Genomic DNA, 20,179 nt, shown 5'->3' with positions numbered 1-20,179 from the left:
CCTGTAAGTGAAGCTCTGCATGTTGCAAGCGTCTGCTCTCATAGGCAATGGCATGTCCTTCTTGGTTCAAAACAGCCCCTATGCAGTCCCCACATGCATCACATTCCACCACAAAAGGTTTGTGCAAACCTTCTTGTGTCCATTTAAAGATTACTCTCTTCTTCGTTAACTCATGTAACGGAGCAGCAATGAAAGCAAAATGCTTGACGAACCTCCTGTAGTAAGCACATAAACCAAGGAAGCTCCTCACTTCATGGACTGATTTCAGCTCTGGCCATTCTTGCATGGCTTGTATCTTTGCGGGATCCATGCGCACACCATCCTTTGATACAATGTGACCAAGATAGTGAATCTCTGGGAGGAAGAATTCACTCTTTTTTGCATTTATGTAGAGCTGATTTTCCTTAAGCTCTTTAAACACAATAGCTAGATGCTCACGATGTTGGGCTTCATTCTTTGAGAATACAATAATGTCATCAAAGAATATACCTGTGAACTTTCTATGCTTTCTTAACACCCTGTCCATCATCCTGTTGAAGGTAGCGGGTGCATTTGTAAGGCCAAAAGGCTCCACCAAAAACTCATAAAGACCAAAGGCTGTCCTAAATGCAGTCTTGTGTACATCTTGAGGTGCCACTCTCACTTGATGATATCCACTCTTGAGGTCTATTCGGCTGAAACATGCCGAACCTTCAAGCTTGTCCAAGATGTCATCAATGCGCGGAATCGGAAACTGATTCTTGATGGTTATCTTATTGAGGGCACGGTAATCAACACACATCCTGTAAGTACCATCCTTCTTTTGAACAAGAAGTACCGGCGAGCAATATGGCGAGAAACTAGGTCGAATCAAACCCTTTTCCAAAAGTTCATTCACCTGTGCCATAATCTCTTCTTGTTGACTAGCACTCACCCTGTATGGTGGCCTATTAGGTGGAGATCTATGCAATGATCTTCCGGCCTCTCTGGTGGCAACCTTGCTGGCAAAGCATTCGCAAAACAATCTTTGAAGTCATTCAAAACGTTAAGCTTGTCTTGATCTAATGTACTAACATCAACACTAGAATGTTCAATGGTATCACGTACAAAAACCAAGTAAGAACAAGCTGATTTCTTTATTGCCTTATTAATTTGTACATGGCTTACAAGAGGTATGGTACTTCCAGTAGTACCAGCATCTATAGAGTGCTCACGGCCTCTATGTACAAAGCTGATTTTCTTCTCTTTGTAAGCCTTAATAGGCTCTAAACGGTGATGCCAGGGCATCCCCAACAAAACATCACAACCTGTAAGAGGAGCCACTAGAAAGCTCTAATAGTCGAGGTAGTCCTGTATTTGTACACGGAGCTTACCAATGACCGGAGTTACATCAACCTGTTTGCCCTCAAAGGCGGCATCTGCATTCATTTGCATTCCCATGTCTTTCACATTGAGACCTATGGCGGCAGCCATCTGTACGGATATAAAGTTATCTGTGGAAGCATCATCAAAAAGAAACAAAGCGGGTTGATCCTTCAATTTGCCCCAAGCCTTGCATATGACTCTACTCTTGGGCTCATGCCCTGTATTACCCTGCACATCGGGTACAACATTCACAAGAGGCTTTTCCACATTAGGCTCAGCATTCTTAGGATTCTGTGGGCATTTAGGATATATATGATCTTTACTGCCACACTTAAAGCATTTTCCAGCCTTCCTGTACTCTTCCAATTGCTGTTTTGAGAGCCCAAAATTGTGGCGTTTACCCCCCGGCTTCTTTTCGGAGTCATCCTTTGCATCTTGGCCATCTTTGGGAGCATTCTTAGGTGGCTGTCCACCCTTTTTCTGGTCATAACCAGCCCTGAATTTGCTCTTGTTTTGACCTGCAAATGGCTTATTTGTGGGTGCTTTTATGTGCAAGTTCTCCGCAATCATGGCTGAGTGTATAAGCTCTTGTATGGTCTTATTTGGGTACACTCCCAAGCTTTGTTGAATGATGTGATGGAGCCCCGATTCAAACTTTCTCTTCTTCTCGTCCTCTCCAATATTCATGAAAGGAGTAACCTTGAGAAGGACTTTCCAAAACTTTGCTATGTATGAAGCAACGAACTCTCCCTCATCTTGGGACAGCCAATCCCACTCCTTGCGTACATCCTTTGCAAAGTTTGGTGGTAAGAATTGATCATAAAACTGAATTTTGAAAGAAGACCAAGTTGGGGCAGCACTTCCATCAAGTATTTTTGCAAGCCACCAATCACTTGCCGTATCCTTGAGATGCATTCCCACATGCCTGAGCATAGACTTTTCCGAAAAGTCTTCATTGCAAAAAGCTATCTCAAAGTGTCTAATGAAAGCAAGTGCTTTGGTAGAGTCCATCCGTCCCTGAAAGTTTTCAAATTTTACATCCTTGTCACCGGACTTGAACTCACGAGGCTTCTTCCTTCTATATGCATCCCTATGTACATCCTGTTCATCTGCATGATGATGATGCCGCGATGAAGATTCACGATCCCTCTCCGTTCTCTCTTGAGCCACACTCTCCAAATGAGTGGAAAGCTCAACACGAGAACGGATATGTCTTCTTGGAGCAAAGCGGGAATGAGTAGAGGATCCCTCATCCTTACTCTTCTCTTGACCTGCATCGAGCCTAGCACCAGGGACTCTTGTCCTTTCAGCATTTGGCACTTGTTGTGCTCTTTCTGCTTGTTGTGCATCATGTGCATCACCACGGGCAGCCATGAGGGGTGGCTTCTTGAAAGCCAAACTACCATCTGCTTCAGTGTATACATCACCCTTAACCATTAGGTATGCAAGTGCAAGCTCTCGGGGTTTCTCAACATCCATTTCCTTTGCAATTGCTTCAAAAGTGACTTCATGGACCGAAGCCTTTGCCTTCGCAGCCAACACCCTTTGTACATCCGGGTCATTTTTCAATGACCTAAGCTCTTCGGTTTCAGCCCTATAGCGTCGCACTTGACGCTTCAAAGATTCCAAATCAGAATGCATAGTGTCATGAGTACCTGCATCTCCATAGACATCATTGCCTGCAGCATCTCTTGCATCCCTTGTACCATGAAATTCACGGTCCTGTGTGTTCTCCACACTGTCAGAAATGTGGTTGTCCATGACACTCAAATTAGGTCACCACTTATGATTCCAAGCCTCAGACCGTTTTCCAATGAGAGGAAAAACTGGGCTCTGATACCAATGTAACGGGAGGCGGACGCGTGTATTGGAATCTTATAAATGTGAACAAGATTCTGAGCACTTAACACTTGAGCATTACAACCACAAAGCTGAAAATGACAGTACACCACATAAAGGGGCCGATGATAGGCTGACCCCCCCCCCCTTTAGGTTATATTACCAAAAGAGTCTGCAAAGTACAAGATTACGGGTGCCTGGGGATTCACCACCTGCCTGCACCTGATTCTTCCAAATACATCATGAATGAATACATTTCAAACAAGAGAATCTGTAGGTACATCCGTCCTACACACAGGTACATCCGCCCTGCACAAGCCTCTTCAAAGGTACATCTGCCCTGCACAAGAGTATCACAATCCTCACAGGTACTCCGCCCTGCACAGGATGTAAATGGATCTTTAGGCCCTGTTTCCACGCGAGAAACTGATCCAGAAACCTGTGTTCTCCGCGAGTAAGTGTCCCCAATGCTTGCCCTAAGCACCTGTTATACCAGGAATCCTTGAGACACATCCATGCTCACATATTCCATTGCTGTCCGGCCTGTTTTGTGCAATAACCAGTCCAAAACAGCAACTTTCTATCGCGAGAAATCCAACTGTAAGGGGTCCTACAGCCCTGTGGAGGTCCCTAGAGCTGTCTTGTACTGTCCAAGTTGACTTTGGACACCTGTAACCAGCCCAAAACTCGCAATAACCAGAAATTGCAGGTCTGAAATTTACCAACCAGCCCTTTAGAAGAGTGTGGGGATCGATATCCAAGCTTGTGTGAGTCCGGGAAGCAAGCAACCAGCCCTGTAGCAACTCCCAAAGCTCCAACCAGCTCTCCAATGTGTTGAATAATGAATAAAACAGCCCAAAAGGCCTCTTGAGGGAGGCGCCTTTTTCCAGTACCACCTAAGGGGCTTGGTGGGTACACATACTGGTTGACATGTGTCCCCATAAGGTGTCCAGCCCATAGTGCTCCATTTGTCCTGTTTGTATAAGTTTAGGTCCAACCAAATGGGAAATGGTCATAAGCTGTCCGGACTTCATTAATTTTGGTCCAACCAAATGCGAACGCATTATAAGTTGTCCGGCGACTTATTAATGAGTGTGGACCTGCAAACCAATAAACTTTAGTAGTAAATGAAATAAGCTGTAAATTGAGTGTGGACGCACTTCCCACCTACAAAACCCATAAGCCCACAGTTTTAGGCCCAAACAGGAGTGCACACACGTGTCCACAAGGTGCCCGGGCGTCCCCGGTCCCTCGGACTTCACAAGCCAAAATAACAAGCATTGTCCAGGCAGCAAGACGATGTCACACAAAGTAAAATAAAGTTATGGCGTGCATCATTTATGCATTGTGCACATGTAAACTTGGAGAACCACCTATCATCATTCTTGTACTTGAAAATATTCCGCCTGCCATCATAACACACCATGTGTGCATGGCCGGAATCCACACGGGCCCCGCCCGAAAGTCCACAAATGTCCTGCCATGTCCTTGGACTCATATGCATCCACTCATATGATCCATACACATGCCCAGGTATAATACATACATGCATCCGCATGTTTCTAGGCCTGACACGCATCCGCATGTCCCTAGAATATAGGGGTTTGTGACAGAGAATACATGTCAAATGCAGTTAAGGATTATATGCTTCAAAAGGGCATCAAACACCAATGTACTGTGCCTTATACACCACAACAGAATGGTGTAGCTGAGAGGAAAATAGATCTCTCATGGAGATGGCAAGATGCATGGTGAAAGCACAAAAGTTGCCTCACAATTTTTGGATGGAAGCTATAATGTGTGCAACTCATGTGTTGAACAGGTGTCCAACAAAATCTTTGAAAACCATAACACCATTTGAGGCTTGGTATAGCTGAAAGCCAACAGTGGATTATATGCGTACATTTGGGTGTTTGGTATATGCACTTTTTCAGCTACTCTAGTAGAACCAGGTGTACGGCTTACTATGCATGATATTGGAGAGCCTTTTGAGGCTAGCATTTACAGCGAGGCAGTGGGATGCCTCATTTACTTGTGTAACACTAGGTTAGACATATCTTTTGGGGTGTCTTTGTTGGGCAAATTCATGCACAGCCCAGGCACAAAGCATTGGCAAGCAGTCAAACGCATTTTTCGTTATCTTCAGGGTACCTTGGATCTTGGTTTGTTCTATGCCAAGGGAGGCAGCTTGCAGCTTTATGCATACAGTGGGCTAGTGATTATGATACCAGGCAATCCACCAGTGGGAATTGTTTTTTTCTTGGCAGTTCATGCATATCTTGGTTGAGCAAAAAGCAACCCACTATTGCCACATCTACTTGTGAGGCTGAGTACAGGGCAGTCTTCACAGCTACAGTAGATTGTGTATGGTTGAAGAGATTATTGACTGATCTTCGTGAGTGTCAGCAGACACCCACCACCATTCTCACTGATAGCCAGAGTGCTATGGCCGTGGCACGAAATCCCGTATTTCATGCACGTACCAAGCACATTGAGATTCATTATCACTTTACCTCGAGAAAAGTTTGAAGCTTTCCGCAAAGCTTTGGTCTTACTCTCATACAGAGAGTGATCTACTACCTTGTACAGGTTCACACTTTCACTACAGGGGGGATTTGTAGGCATATGCTCACTTATGGTAGTGCTATGTGTGAACAGGGCTTTAGCAAGGGCACTTTTTCCCATGTGGTTTTTCCCCTTGGATATCAAGTGTGAAAAAACACTCTACATTTTGTACTTCTATATTATATGGATGTGACACACATGCAAGGGTTGACTTGCATTTTGTGGCCACCACACTTTTGGCTCTCTCTCTCTCTCTCTCTCTCTCTCTCTCTCTCTCTCTCTCTCTCTCATTTTTGTGTGAGCTTCTTCTTCCTGCACCTAACCCTAATGTGCAGGTTAATGTGTGTGTGAGTGTGTGAGTCTGACACCATCTTCTTCTCTATGGTGTAGTTGCATTGACCATTAAGCACTAGTGGGATTTAACTTTGTTGTCACTCTATCTAATGGCCTTTCAAGTTTTTTTTTTAAATGAAATAAATTTGGGGGGAGGGGGGGGGGTGGGTTGTGGCAAATCTTATGACAATCTACATTCTTGTGGTGGAACACTCTACAGGTAGGTGGGCACATTGAAGAAAAAGGCACATCGTTTGATGGAGTGCCGGTCTTCCAGGTACAGTCAACCTTATTTTTTGATTATGAATTTTCTTTTTGCTGTAATTTTGTTCCATTGATATTTTGTTAAATGAATTGTGGGGAGATTTTAGGCTACAAAAAGGATTGAAATTTCTTGTTCGAGTCTTGTACAGCTGCAATGGTTAAGAAGAATCACATATCAAGAAGATAGGAGAACAGAAGAAAGAGCTATTTGAGAATTATTCACCCAACATTAGCAAGTGTTCTTCTTAAAGTAACCAAATCTTTCTTAAGTTAGGAGTTACTTCCTGAAAAAGAAGTTGCGTTTTTAACTATGCCTAAGACCCAATACTAAACCTGGCAAAGGCTTTGCTGATTGATAGGCCCCTGGGGTTGTCTAGTCTTGGGGGTTGCTAGGAAGATAGTGGCTTTGCGGCTTGTCTAATGTCAGAACATGTAAGGAAGTTTTGTGGCTCTAATCAACCTAAATATCGACATTCAGAGCTAGTCCAATGGAAAAAGTGGATAAATTGTGCCCAGGCATCATGCTTATTTGCTGATTTGAATGGTAATGGCAGTCCAATAAGATATCATGCTTATTTGAATCGTAATGGCAGTCCAATAACTTGACATTAAGTTAGATTTACGTTGCAAACTTTTTGGAATAAGTTGTCCAAGAGATTATGCTGATTTGAATTGTGTAATGGCAGTCCAATAACTTGATCGTGAGAAGCAATGACACACGATTTTGTCCGATCTTCTTTTGCAAGGTGTGGTATAGTCTCTTCTACTTTCATCTAGCAAACCAAGATTGCTTGAATCAAAGAAAATTTTCTGAAACTTCAATGGAGCCAAACTATACACAGTAGCTATCCAGGGGTTACAGTTTCTTCAATGGTAGCTATCCAGGGGTTCATTTATTACCTTGGCAATAAGAAAACGTTCATTCTATGACTGGTTATTTGCAGGAAGATTTAGACCAAGCACTTCAAAGAGCATCAAAAGTGCAGCAAAAGGTCCATCTGTCACTTCAAGTGAACACTGACATACAGGTAGTGGCTTGTGTAATTACACGTTAACTTAAAAAAGTGATTTGTAGGATATTTTAAGTTTCCTAACATCAAACAGTAACGTGAAGTCCCCCCTTAGTGTGTGTGTGTGATGGGGAGGAGGGAGAGGGGAAGGGGGTTGGGGCGCGCGCACATTGGTTTTACGCACCAGGCTTCTAATTGAGAGATCCTGAGTTCAAGTTCCATTCCCTGCACTTCCATGCCGTCATATGGATCAAAGCCCACCCTCAGTGTGTGTTCCCTGCATTTCCGTGCCGTCATATAGATAATACGATTGGATATGCTGTTAAAATACTCTCTCTCTCTCTCTCTCTCTCTCTCTCTCTCTCTCTCTCTCTTTGTTTTCTTATATGCACCTGAGGCTTACGTTTAAAAAATAAAATAAAATGTAGGTTGGTAGCTTTGAACATGTATTGAAACGAATGGAGGTATGAAATTTTGGTTTTTCACTTGCTATTTTGTTGGAAAATAGTTAACCGTAGTAGTGGAAGAAGTTTGTATGTAACATTCATGATAATTATGTGAACAGGGTCTTGTTGATGAACAGGGATGGGGAGACGTGGTTTTCATTCCCCCCGGCATGACAGCTTTTGGCCAATTGGAGAACTTGAACAAGACCACCGTTGGTTGAGCCATGCCAGTCCTGCGTGTGTCAAAGTTTGATGGTGGAAGTGATGACATACGAGATTCTCTCTCTCTCTCTCTCTCTCTCAGGCAGAGACAATCGAAGACAGACAGCAAGAATATGTTTTGGAAAAGCTAAAATTTTGAAATCTGTGTGCATGGTGAAGAGTGAAGTGGAAATCATCAGCTCTACTCTGCAGAAAGGATTACCACTTCAATAGGCATTATGGCAAAATGAACTAAGATTGCATGTCATGCATATTAGGAACTTGGATAGGATACTAAACGGTTTGCACATGTCGTTTTTTCTTCAAGCATTTTCTTGTGAAAGGGCCATAATTTACAAATAATGAATTATATTACTGAAGCTTCAAATTGAAGTTACTGGAGTTTCACATTTAAGTGTCTTTTGTTCCAACTTGTTTGTTTTCATTCGTGAAAATTGGCATCTCCGTAATTTTTTAAATAAGTTTACAAATTTCAGTGTAACGTAAAAGATAAAGTCTTCTTAGGCTCCTCTTCGAGTTGGAGTCCCCAGACAGTGAGCTTACAAACTTGTACGGTTTGGGAAACGATAGGTTAAGTTTAGCCTCAAATTTAATTTAATCTTCAAAAGATCCTTCTCAAATCTGTGGGAGAAGGAAGACTTCCTCCTAAGATATAGTTATAATTATATAAAAATGTGCTTGTTCAAAAGTACAATTTCCTATTAATTTTGGTGAAAAGTATTTAAATGTAATTTTCAAAAAAAAAAAGATTTTAATACGAAGTGGTCTTTCTTATGGATTGTTGGGTCTATGACCCATGATGGAGAGGTAAGGTGATAGCATTTTAAGGTAAGGTGGTCTTAGATGCTAGAGGAACTTGTCGCATGTGCATACGAGTATCGATAGCATTTCTTCCATAGAGACTTCTTGTGGAGATCAAGTGGGAACCCCCTTCTAAAAGGAGGGGACCAACAAGAGCTAATGTAATTCATCAAACTTGGTTAACCATCATGACCTTGCATGCCAATTAGAGTCTAGATGTGTTCATGCTCATGAGTTTCTTGCATATGCTCACAAGGACATGTCCTAAATGTTGCTTCCCTCCCACATGGTGGAAAGTGTAAATAAATTTCCCTAGCTAATCAAGTACGTGACGCCTAACAATCTCTCTCAATGGGGGTTGAAAATATGCTAGAGGCAATTGCATGTGCGTCTTACTTAATTTAATTGTCATCACAAACTCATACATGGGACATTCTTGAATGCAAATGAGAAGGTACATGACTTGTAGTTGCATACTATTTTCTTTTTCTTTTTTTGTTCATCACTTGATAGATAGTACATGTTGTTAATGTTGTTAGACTTAATGATAAATCAACCTTATTCCCATTTACTAATAACAAAGTATAACCAATAGAACACAATTTGTGATTTATGTAACAAATTTGAACTTGTAGGCCGCTACAGCGTATCGGGAGGTCTTGATTGTGTGAGTCCACATGTGGTATAGGTGAAAATTGTCCTTTAGTGTGTTTTTTCAAGACTCAAATTGGGGAAAAAAAGATTGAAATTATAGCTTGCCTTGGAAATAGAGACCAAGACTTTGGAAAATTTTAGAAAGGACTTTGAAAACTTTAGTGAGGACTTTGAAAATTTTACCATTGATGTGTACATTGATGAAGAAAAAACAGGCCAAGATCATTCTATTTTGATTGGTTTTAGGGAGAAATGATCCATCCCTATAAAGGATGGAACCTTAAACCTAAAATGTGCACCCCTCCGTTTCGTACTTTGATGCCCAATCTTGGGACGCCCGTTCAAATCATGACCTCTTTAAAGCCCACTAAGCCCACTAACACTTGCACCAACCAAATAAAAGTTTGTTTTTTCTTTTAGAATAAAATTAGAGGCACTAATTTCCTTTGTGAAAACCTTGAATCAACGCTTAGTTAAATGCCGTGGCAATGCTTAGGTTAGTTAGGTTGAGTTTAGCTTGAAATTTAATTTAATCTTCAAAAAATCATTCTCAAATCAGTGGGAGAAGGAAGACTTTCTCTTAAGATATAGTTGTAATTATATTAAAATGTGCTTGTTCAAAAGTACAATTTCCTTTAATTTTGGTGAAAAGAATTTAAATGTAATTTTAAAAAAATAAGATTTTAATACTAAGTGGGCTTTCTTATGGATTGTTGGGTCTATGACCCATGATGGAGAGGTAAGGTGATAGCATTTTATGGTAAGGTGGACTCCATTTTGCTAGACGCTAGAGGAGCTTGTCGCATATGCATATGAGTATAGGTAGCATTTCTTCCATAGAGACTTCTGTTGAAGATGAAGTGGGAACACCCTTCTAAAAGGAGGGGACCAACAAGAGCTAATGTAATTCATCAAACTTGGTTAACCATCATGACCTTGCATGCCAATTAGAGTCGAGATGTGTTCTTGTTCATGAGTGTCTTGCATATGCTCACAAGAACATGTGCTAAATGTTGCTTCACTCCCACAAGGTGAAAAGTATAAATAAATTTTCCTAGCTAATCCAAGTATGTGATGCCAAGCAATTCATATCTCAATGGAAGGTTGAAAATATGATAGAGGCTACTGTATGTGCATCTTACTTTCATATCTCAATGGAAGGTTGAAAATATGATAGAGGCTACCGTATGTGCATCGTACTTAAGTTAATTGTCATCACAAACTCATACACGAGACATTCTTGAATGCAAATGAGAAGGTACATGACTTGTAGCTGCATACTATCTTCTTTTTTTGTTTATCACTTGATAGTACATCTTATTAATGTTGTTAGACTTAATGATGAATCAACCTTATTCCCATTTACTAATAACAAAGTGTAACGAATACAACACAATTTGTGATTCATGTTAAATAACAAATTTTAACTTGTGGGCCACTATAGCACATCGGGAGGTCTTGAATGTGTGAGACTCCACATATGGTGTAGGTGAAAATTGTGCTTTAGTGTGTTTTTTCAAGGCTCAAATAATTGGGGAAAAAAAGATTGAAATTAATGCTTGCCTTGAAAATAGAGACCAAGACTTTGAAAACTTTACCATTGATGTATACTTTGAAAGGACTTTGAAAACTTTAGTGAGGACTTTGAAAACTTTACCATTGATGTGTACATTGATGAAGGAAAAAAACGGGCCATGGTCATTCTATTTTGATTGGTTTCAAGGGGTAATGATCCATCCCTATAGAGGATAGAACCTTAAACCGAAAATGTCCACCCCTCAGTTATGTACCACGGACGCCGATTCAAATCATGACTCCTTTAAAGCCTCCTAAGCCAACCAAATAAAAGGCTTAGTTAAATGATGTTGAGTCTCTCTCTTTCTCTCTTCTCCAATCCAAAATTTGGTGGCGTTTTTTTGGGTGGCGTTTGTGTGTCGGGATGGATGGCCGCTGGGGAAGATGGAAGGTATGTTTGCTTATGTTGGCCGCAGCTATGTTACTACTGAAGGATCAGCCGTGGCCCGGCGCAGCAGCACAGGCGCAGCTCCAGCGTTGCAAGGAAACGCAAAGGGCCGCCCTGCTCGAGTTTTATAACGACGGCTTTAATCATGACGCCCTGGGCTCGACGCGGTTCGACATCAACGGCACGTCGGACTGCTGCGAGTGGCGAGGCGTTACGTGCGCCAAGGACGGCCTTGTTGTGTCGCTGGAGATGGTCCTTGTTGAGTCGTCGGGCGGGGCCGGATCACGAGGTGGAGTGCCATGGCCTGTACCGCTAGCCAAACTCCGCTCTCTTAAGGTACTTACTACTCGATCAAGCTAATCCTCATATTAATTATATATTTGTTACAAGCTCCGTCTGCAGCTTACTCTCGTCGTCGTTGATATGGTTGTAGGAGCTTCACCTGGATACCATCAATTTTTCCAGCCCTCTGCCGCCAGAGATCGGCCTTCTTTCCCAGTCCCTCTCCAAGCTCACCTGGATACCATCAATTGTAGGTGGTGGTGTTCAATTTGCGGCTCCGATTCCTTGGGAGCTCTGCAACTTAACAGCTCTCCAATATCTCGACCTTGGTGGGAACGGATTTGGAGGCAGAATACCCTCTTGTCTCAGTTTGCTCCCTCACCTCTCGTACCTAAATCTCCGGGATAATCAGCTGACAGGCCATCTCCCAGAACACTGGAATGCAAGATCTTCTCTCGCATACCTAAATTTGTCAAATAATCTGCTGACAGGCCACGTCTCCTCCCTTTCTAACCTTACTAATCTCCGGCACCTAGACCTTTCCTGGAACATTAATCTCACAGGCCCCGTCTCCTCCGTTTCTAACCTTACTAATCTCCGGCACCTAGACCTTTCAGGCTCGATCAATCTCACAGGCCCCGTCTCCTCCGTTTCTAACCTTACTAATCTCCGGCACCTAGACCTTTCCTTTAACATTAATCTCAGAGGCCCCGTCTCCTCCGTTTCTAACCTTACTAATCTCCGGCACCTAGACCTTTCCTGGAACATTAATCTCGGAGGCCCCGTCTCCTCCCTTTCTAACCTTACTAATCTCCGGCACCTAGACCTTTCCTCGATCAATCTCACAGGCCCCGTCTCCTCCGTTTCTAACCTTACTAATCTCCGGCACCTAGACCTTTCCTCGATCAATCTCGGAGGCCCCGTCTCCTGCGTTTCTAACCTTACTAATCTCCGGCACCTAGACCTTTCCTGGAACATTAATCTCGGAGGAGACGGCCCCATCTCCTCCCTTTCTAACCTTATTAATCTCCGGCACCTAGACCTTTCCTCGACCAATCTCACAGGCCCCGTCTCCTCCCTTTCTAACCTTACTAATCTCCAATGGCTAGCCCTTTCCTCGAACAATCTCGGAGGCCCCGTCTCCTCCCTTTCTAACCTTACTAATCTCATAATCCTTCACCTTTCCTCGAACAATCTCAGAGGCCCCATCTCCTCCCTTTCTAACCTTATTAATCTCCGGCACCTAGACCTTTCCTCGACCAATCTCACAGGCCCCGTCTCCTCCCTTTCTAACCTTACTAATCTCCAATGGCTAGCCCTTTCCTCGAACAATCTCGGAGGCCCCGTCTCCTCCCTTTCTAACCTTACTAATCTCATAATCCTAGACCTTTCCTTGAACAATCTCAGAGGCCCCATCTCCTCCCTTTCTAACCTTACTAATCTCCAGAACCTAGACCTTTCCCAGAATAATCTCCGAGGCCCCGTCTCCTCCCTTTCTAACCTTACTAATCTCATAATCCTAGACCTTTCCTCGAACAATCTCAGAGGCCCCATCTCCTCCCTTTCTAACCTTACTAATCTCAGAATCCTCAAGCTGAACAACAACTTCGTCAATGGCTCTATTCCGCCCGGTCTCAGCAAGCTTGCAACAAATCTGGAAATCTTGGACCTCTCACATAATAGCCTAGAGGGTGGGGTACCTCCATGGATTCAGCAGTTTCAGTCTCTCCGCCTGTTAAGCCTCAGTTTCAATGGTTTTTCCGGCCCTCTCCCATCCACAAAATGGAATACCACTCGGCTTCAGGTGCTTGACATCTCCCACAACAATCTGAGTGGAAGCATCCCCGCCCAAAGCCTCTCCTACCTCCTCTTAGAAGGCTTCCTGTATCATGAAGTCGATTCCTCAGCTATCGACTATTCCTCAGCTATCGACTACGGCATCGAGACTGTCTCAATAGCAGGCAGCAGCGGGACTTTCTCAATAGAAGTCGATTCCTCCGATTCCTTACGTATCGTCTACAACGAGACTTTCTCAATAGAAGCCAAAGAACAAGAGCTCCATTTCCCTTACCTCCTCCCAGCCACAGTGTCTTTAGATCTCTCTAGCAATGCTCTTGCTGGGCCCATCCCGCCTGAGCTCGGCTCCCTTGATGGTTTGGTCTTCTTGAACTTGTCCAACAACCATCTCACTGGACAGATCCCGGAAAGCTTCAGCAAATTAACGCAATTAAACTCGTTGGATGTGTCTAGAAATGATCTGGTGGGAGTGATTCCTGAGGCCTTGTGCTCACTCACATTTCTTAGTGTTGTGGATGTCTCTCATAACAATCTGGGGGGTCTAATCCCTCAGTGCAACCAGTGGAGTACATTCCCACCTCAGGCTTTTCTTGGCAACAAGCTGGGGTTCTGCGGGCTTCCTCTGGACCTGCCCTGTTCGAGCGACAGCAGGACATTGAGCTCTAATAATCACTCATTAGAGCAAGCAGATATTGCTGATCATGACTTCCTTATTGGAATCTTCGTGGGCTTCTGCATTGGCTTTCCAACGTGTTTTGCCATAACCATGCTTTGGAGGCCGGTCAGTGATCCCATGGCCAAAGCGTCTCAGTGGATACTTGGTAAAGTTATTTAGTGCCAAAGCCTATCTGTCTACACTCTTAACCATGCTTTCCATAAGTATGCCCTGCTCCATGCTAGCATGCGCACAGGGCGTGTGTTTTATGCGCCTAAGCTAATTAGTGCTAATACACTCTTAATTTCGACACATCATCTTGGTTCTTAACATTTTGGTTTTGTTTTGTTTTTTTTATAAGATAACTTGAATTCAACTTGAATTTTTATATTTTTGATGTTTGGTAGTTGTTTAATTTGGAAGTCTTGGACTTGCAACATTTTCAGTTTTACTCGTGAAATATAAATTTTCTGAGCTTTATTTATTTTTTACTAAATTCACAGTGCCTTACATAAAATTTAGCTCAAAAGTTTGTTAGTTTTGAAGAACTAGAATTGGGCATGGAGGCGAGGGAACAGTGTGCAAAATTACACACATACATATGTGAAGATCTACATAATTGAATATACTTATGCATGTGCATGCTATATGTTTATGGACAAGAGACTAGCATATTCGAAGATCTATATTCTATATATTTATAGACAAGAGACTAACATATTCTAAGATCTATATTCTTTTTTTTTTTAAAATCGCATCCAAAGTCTTATGGGTTGCTTTTTTTTTTTGAAATTAGAATTTAAAGTACTTCAAATATCTCATCTTACGTCATATGGACTATGTTGATGAGTCTCTTTTGAGACCCTGATCAGCTACTATACAATCCATTAGTACTTGATGCTTTATTATAACCTAAGGAAGACCAGCTCTAAACGCTGTGTGTTGATTTAACATAGCTCTGTTTCTAGTCAACAAAATGAACCATAGGAACCAAACTCTGATCATCTGCAAGATAATTTGCAAATCTTCTGAAGCCATTTGAAATGTACCAAATGTCAAAGAAAATCTTGTCAGCTTGTAACTAAAAGCATCAAACAAGAATTTAATCAATTGACACCACCATTTTTTGACATCAAGGCAATATCAAAATGCATGCTTGTATGTCTATGGTGCTATTTTACATTATCTATTGCATTTCCCATCTGTGAATCTATTGGATGAGGGAAAAGGTGATCTGCACACACACACACACACAGAGACAATGATTAACTCAGAGAGCAAGAGAGACGAAGCTTGATGCTGGAAAACACTCAATAATGATGATAAGAAATGAGTGGAGTACAAGAGTACAAATAGAAGCCCTAGCCCTAGTAGTGCTGATGTGGCTAATAGACAAGAGCGTTCACATGGGAAAACAACCTTGCCAGCATAGAGTAAAAAGTACACGTGTGTAGGGCTGTTCACACTAGGGACTTCTAGGCTAACTAGGCTAACAAACCCCCCCTGAAGTGAATGGTGTGAACGTGTAAGTTGTATAGTTGATGACTCTAAAAAGGGACTTGATAAGCCCATCTGCTACTCTTGGCCTGTGTAGGCACATAGGTCAAGGCAATCTCTTCTGCATGGAGCCACAACTGATATAATGATAATGCACTTGACTCTGTTGTGTCTGTGCATTAAAAACCAGAATCCGCATGACTACATGTACACTCTGATTGTGAGTGAGAAATGGTGGTAGAAGATAGCTATTCAATACCAAGATCTACTGATCGACAGCGGAGTCATACACATTTCTCAATAGTTGTGAATGATGCGCTGTACTCAGCTTCACAACCTAAAGTGGCTACTATCAGAAACAATTATCAGTGTTGGACACCTTAGTGTTAGAACATGATGCCTAGTGTAGGTAGCAAGCATAAATAAAACACAGTTCTGCTCCATTAATGTTGAAGTTGGGGCAATGTTGAAATCTACTCAGCTGTGACACTACATATTGAATTGCAAGATGGGTACTGCATATGTAATAAGGTATCCGAATGTTCGCTGATAATAAGGGGATGCATGAAAACCTTCTTCGCAAGATGCCCTCCTCAATTGCTATAAACTAGATAACCAAATAGTGTAAAAGCCCAATGTCTGTTGCAACATCAAATGCATGCTGTAACGTCACAAGCAAATCATTAAGGCCAATTTGTGCTAAATTTGCTGAATGTTAGCAGGGCATCAGAAGGCTAAATGCATGACTGTAACCTAATGATCATCTTCTAAGGCATCAAGAAGAGAAGGTGGCTTCTCATGTAATGCGAAAGCAACAAGGGTGGAATCATTAAAATAAGATGCATGACCAGAGGCAGAGCGTGTTCGACGGCTATTAGCGGGAGATCACAACGGCCACATCCTCTTCAATTAAAGCATCACCCATGGCATTAGAGCAATATGGAAAAGTTGGGCTGTTGAATCTGACTCAATGGCAGCCAGCACAACAGGGGACTGATTTAGAGCCAAAACAATCCTGCATCTGATTGTTAAGTCGTGAGACATTTTATACTGTAAAGAAACAGGCAAACTGAAGTATATTTGACACAAGCAGTAGCTTCAAGTGGCTTAAAGTACCTCAAATGTTTGCTCAATGCATTTGCAAACTTACCAAAATATGAATCTACAGGTTGAAACCTGTAGGTAGAATCAACGGGGAAGCAGAGACTATAGGTCGAAATCTACTGTCCATAGGTTGGAAGTTGACATGGTGTTAGCAGGTTGGAAGCTGACGTGGTGTCAGCAGGTCAAAAGCTGATGCGGAATCAGCAGGTTAGTAGGTCAGAAGCTGAAATGGAGTTAGTAGGTTAGAAGTTGAACTAGAGTTAGCAGGTCAGAAGCTGATGTGGCATCAGCAGCAGCAAGTCTCGGAAGCTGAAGGCGGAGTCATCAGGTCAGAATTAGTTGACTGACGGACGTGGAACCAGCTGATGGTGTGGCAGACATGGAACCAGCTAACGCGGCAGGGGGAATCTGAATCGGCGCTGATGGGATGGATGCTGAAACGGTTGACTGAATCAACTGACGAAAATTGAAAGCCAAACGTCGAATGTCAAAGGCGAAAGTCCAAAATCCGGATGCTGAAAGCAGAGTGCCAAAGTAGAAAGGCGAGTGCTGATGGGGGTAAACCCGACCAAGAAAGTAAACCTGGCCAATGGTGTAAACCCAACCAACTACTGAATGCTGATAGAGCCAAAGGTCGAAAGCTATCTCTTAACGTGAAAGCCGTAATCAAGTGTTGACTACTGATGGGGGAAAGCTGAATGTCAAATGCCAAGCGCTCAAAGCTGATTACCAAATGCAAAGAGCTAAAAGCTGAAAGCCAAGCTACTCACTTGGAGGTCGTAATCAAATTCTGAACGCTAATGGATGAAAGCTGAATGCGGAAGTCAAGCATTGAGAGTTGACTCTACGGAAAGCCTAGCCGAACATTGAAAGTGGGAAGCCAAGAGTCGAATGTTGAAGGCCAAAATTAAATGGCTGAATGTGGAGATCGAAGAGCCGAGCAATGCCATAAGCTAAGCGCTGAATGCTCAAAGTTGATGCTAAATAGTTGAATGCTGAAGTGGAATGCTCTAATGCAGAGTGCCTAAAGTAGAATGGCTAAACGAGGAAATCCAAACACCGAATGGCTAACCAGTCAAAGCCAACGGATATAGCTAATGGACGAGGAAGTCTAATGTCGTGAGCTGAAAATCGAAGATTCAATTGTTGACTAGGAAAAACCGATAGAAGCAACTGAATGGTTGATCAATGATCAAGTACAACTGAAGCTAAATGTTGAACATGCAAATGCTGATTGTGGAAAGCCAAAGGCTGATCTGCTGACCACGCTAAGCTGATGAATGGAGATTAATGGTTGACAAAGTAGAATTGACAGACACAGAAGTCCAGTGCCAAATGGAATGCTCAATGGATGACTAGGTCAAATTGACGAAAGCAGAAATCCAATGTTAAAAACTTAAAGCCAATACACTCAGACAATAGCAAACAACAGAAACAAAAAAACTTGATGAATACCGAAATTCAATGCCAAAAGTTTCTGAAAGCGTGATCTAGGTGTAGTGCTAGTGTGTGGGGTTGGCCAAAATGTATGGCAACAAAAAGAAAACTGACCAATGTACAGAGGAGGCAAAACCCTAGATCTATGGAAAGTGAGAAGTGCAAGAGCTTACCTAAGAGCTATGCGACAGCAAAGATGAAGGAATGTACAACATCATAGATGTAAAGCACCAACAATGTACAAAGTTCACCGCTTCTTCAGAGACTAATGGCAAGGAGGTAATGGCTCTACAACCAAGCTTTGAAACTAGCTCTAAAAAGGACAACAGGTGGCCATGCCAATGACGAGAGCGTCTAGGCGAATGGTGGCAGGAAGTCGAGGCAGGAGGAGGTGCGAATGTCAATGGTAGGTGCTGACAGTCAAATGCATGCATGCTCCAAAAGCAAGACACTAAAGCCGAGGCCATAAATTTTAGCTCTGATACCAATATTGGATGAGGGAGAAGATGCTTTATACACTCACACAGACACATATGCACACACAGTGACAAAAGCTCAGAGAGCGAGAGAGACGAAGCTCGATGCTGGAAAGTACTCGATAATGATGATAAGAAATAAGTGGAGTACAAGAGTACGAATAGAAGCCCTAGCCCTAGGGATGATGTGGCTAACACACAAGAGTGTGTTCACAGAGGGAAAAAATCCCTACCACTAGAACACGGTAAAAAGTGCCTGTGTGTAGGGCTATTCACATGAGGGACTTCCAGGCTAAACAGACTAACAGAATCCGCTCTGCTCAAGGGCAGTAGGGCCAAGGGCAAAGATGCAATTAATAATCTCCTTAAGAAAACCTTAAATTTAAGACCAGAGCTTAAGTAACTATACACCCCACCATACATTGGATTTTTTAATATGCCATGCTATATTACATTTGACATCCACAAACACTTGACTTTTTAAGAATATAAAGTTGCTTTGTGGAAGTAGTCCACTAGTTTACATCAGAATGAGGCAAGGACCAATCTTTAAATCTATCTACAAGATTGTGTTTGTGAGTTACCTATAATTTAAAGACCATTGTGTAAAGTAGATGCCAAGAGTTTTTGTAAGCCATGCCCAACCTAAGATTTCTTTTGACTATAAAGAAAGAAATGTAACTCCCCCTAGAGTCCATCATTTTCCATGTGGTATTCACACCTTTCTTACATAGATATTTCCTATGTTACTTTAAGATCAGAGTAGGAGGCTTTTAAAAATAAAATTCCAAAATACATTTTCACCAACCAATGAATTCCCAGTATATTTGATTGTACGATTCCAAATCAGCTTAGCACAATAAAACTTCCATCATGATCTAACTAACATTTGAGCAATATTGTAACCAATTTTAAGAGGAGCATTAGATAAGAGTTTAGTCCAATTATCCAAAGACCACACACCATGAAAATAAATATGTGAAGATAAACAATGACACCAAAGTGAAAAGGAGTCAAACATTTTGTACATGAAAGTGGCTCTCCTAGCTAGCATATGCATGTGAACATCCAGAATCACCCAGTCTTTGGGTTGAGTTATCGCATTCCATCCAATTAGAGCAAGGGGATTATTGCCTGAAGAACTACCCTTAAAAAATTACAACAGAAGAGGGTTGAACTTCTTAATATGACTTTATTTCCAGTCCAACAGAGGTAGGAAATACAACACATAAGGAATGAGAATAGCTTGAACTATTCTAACCCTGCATCTGTTAAGTCAATTAAAATTGATTTATTAATATTCAAATGTAGTACTGCTGTAGCCAAGGTGTACAAGTCTAAAGTCTACATGCATTTATTAATGTTACTATTCATGGCCTTTAGAAACATGAATGTATCATCAGCAAACCCAAGTCCCATGATTTTCCTTTTTTGGACTTGTAAGCTAACTAATTCTCCTTTATCAACTTGAGCTTCTAAGAAACAAAAAA

The 20,179-nt window shown here is 42.1% G+C and overlaps 2 protein-coding genes across 8 annotated transcripts in view; both read left to right on the top strand.

Moving 5' to 3' along the window:
- LOC147632116 (protein TIC 22, chloroplastic-like) overlaps nucleotides 1–8,426 on the top strand; it is a 43,369-nt gene extending 34,943 nt beyond the window's left edge. For 2 of the 7 annotated variants that reach the window (XM_086808737.1, XM_086808738.1), the window contains 5 exons: nucleotides 6,302–6,358; nucleotides 7,032–7,091; nucleotides 7,290–7,373; nucleotides 7,784–7,819; nucleotides 7,921–8,426. In XM_086808737.1, the coding sequence (XP_086664863.1) occupies nucleotides 6,302–6,358; nucleotides 7,032–7,091; nucleotides 7,290–7,373; nucleotides 7,784–7,819; nucleotides 7,921–8,022 (339 nt within the window). In that variant the 3' untranslated portion in view covers nucleotides 8,023–8,426. Of the gene's footprint in view, nucleotides 1–6,301; nucleotides 6,359–7,031; nucleotides 7,092–7,289; nucleotides 7,496–7,783; nucleotides 7,820–7,920 lie in introns of those variants that run through there. The other 5 variants (XM_086808739.1, XM_086808742.1, XM_086808741.1 and 2 more) reach the window with 5 other exon arrangements.
- Nucleotides 8,427–11,373: 2,947 nt separating this feature from the next.
- Nucleotides 11,374–14,355, top strand: LOC147632115 (uncharacterized). Its single transcript, XM_086808004.1, has 2 exons — nucleotides 11,374–11,777; nucleotides 11,875–14,355. The coding sequence occupies exons 1-2, from the start codon at nucleotides 11,418–11,420 to the stop codon at nucleotides 14,353–14,355; spliced, it is 2,841 nt and encodes a 946-aa protein (XP_086664130.1). The 5' UTR covers nucleotides 11,374–11,417.
- Nucleotides 14,356–20,179: the final 5,824 nt, after the last annotated feature.

This window comes from Cibotium barometz, chromosome 14, assembly GCF_041138505.1.
Source record: "Cibotium barometz isolate CiBa-2024 chromosome 14, ASM4113850v1, whole genome shotgun sequence".
Taxonomy (NCBI): domain Eukaryota; kingdom Viridiplantae; phylum Streptophyta; class Polypodiopsida; order Cyatheales; family Cibotiaceae; genus Cibotium; species Cibotium barometz.
This window is presented reverse-complemented; position numbering and strand designations above follow the sequence as displayed.

Bases quoted from the DNA above. Each gene is read 5' to 3' on its own strand.
- LOC147632115 (XM_086808004.1), top strand. From the start codon at position 11,418: ATGGATGGCCGCTGGGGAAGATGGAAGGTATGTTTGCTTATGTTGGCC. The intron at 11,778-11,874 runs GTACTTACTACT...ATATGGTTGTAG, and splicing joins CCAAACTCCGCTCTCTTAAG to GAGCTTCACCTGGATACCAT.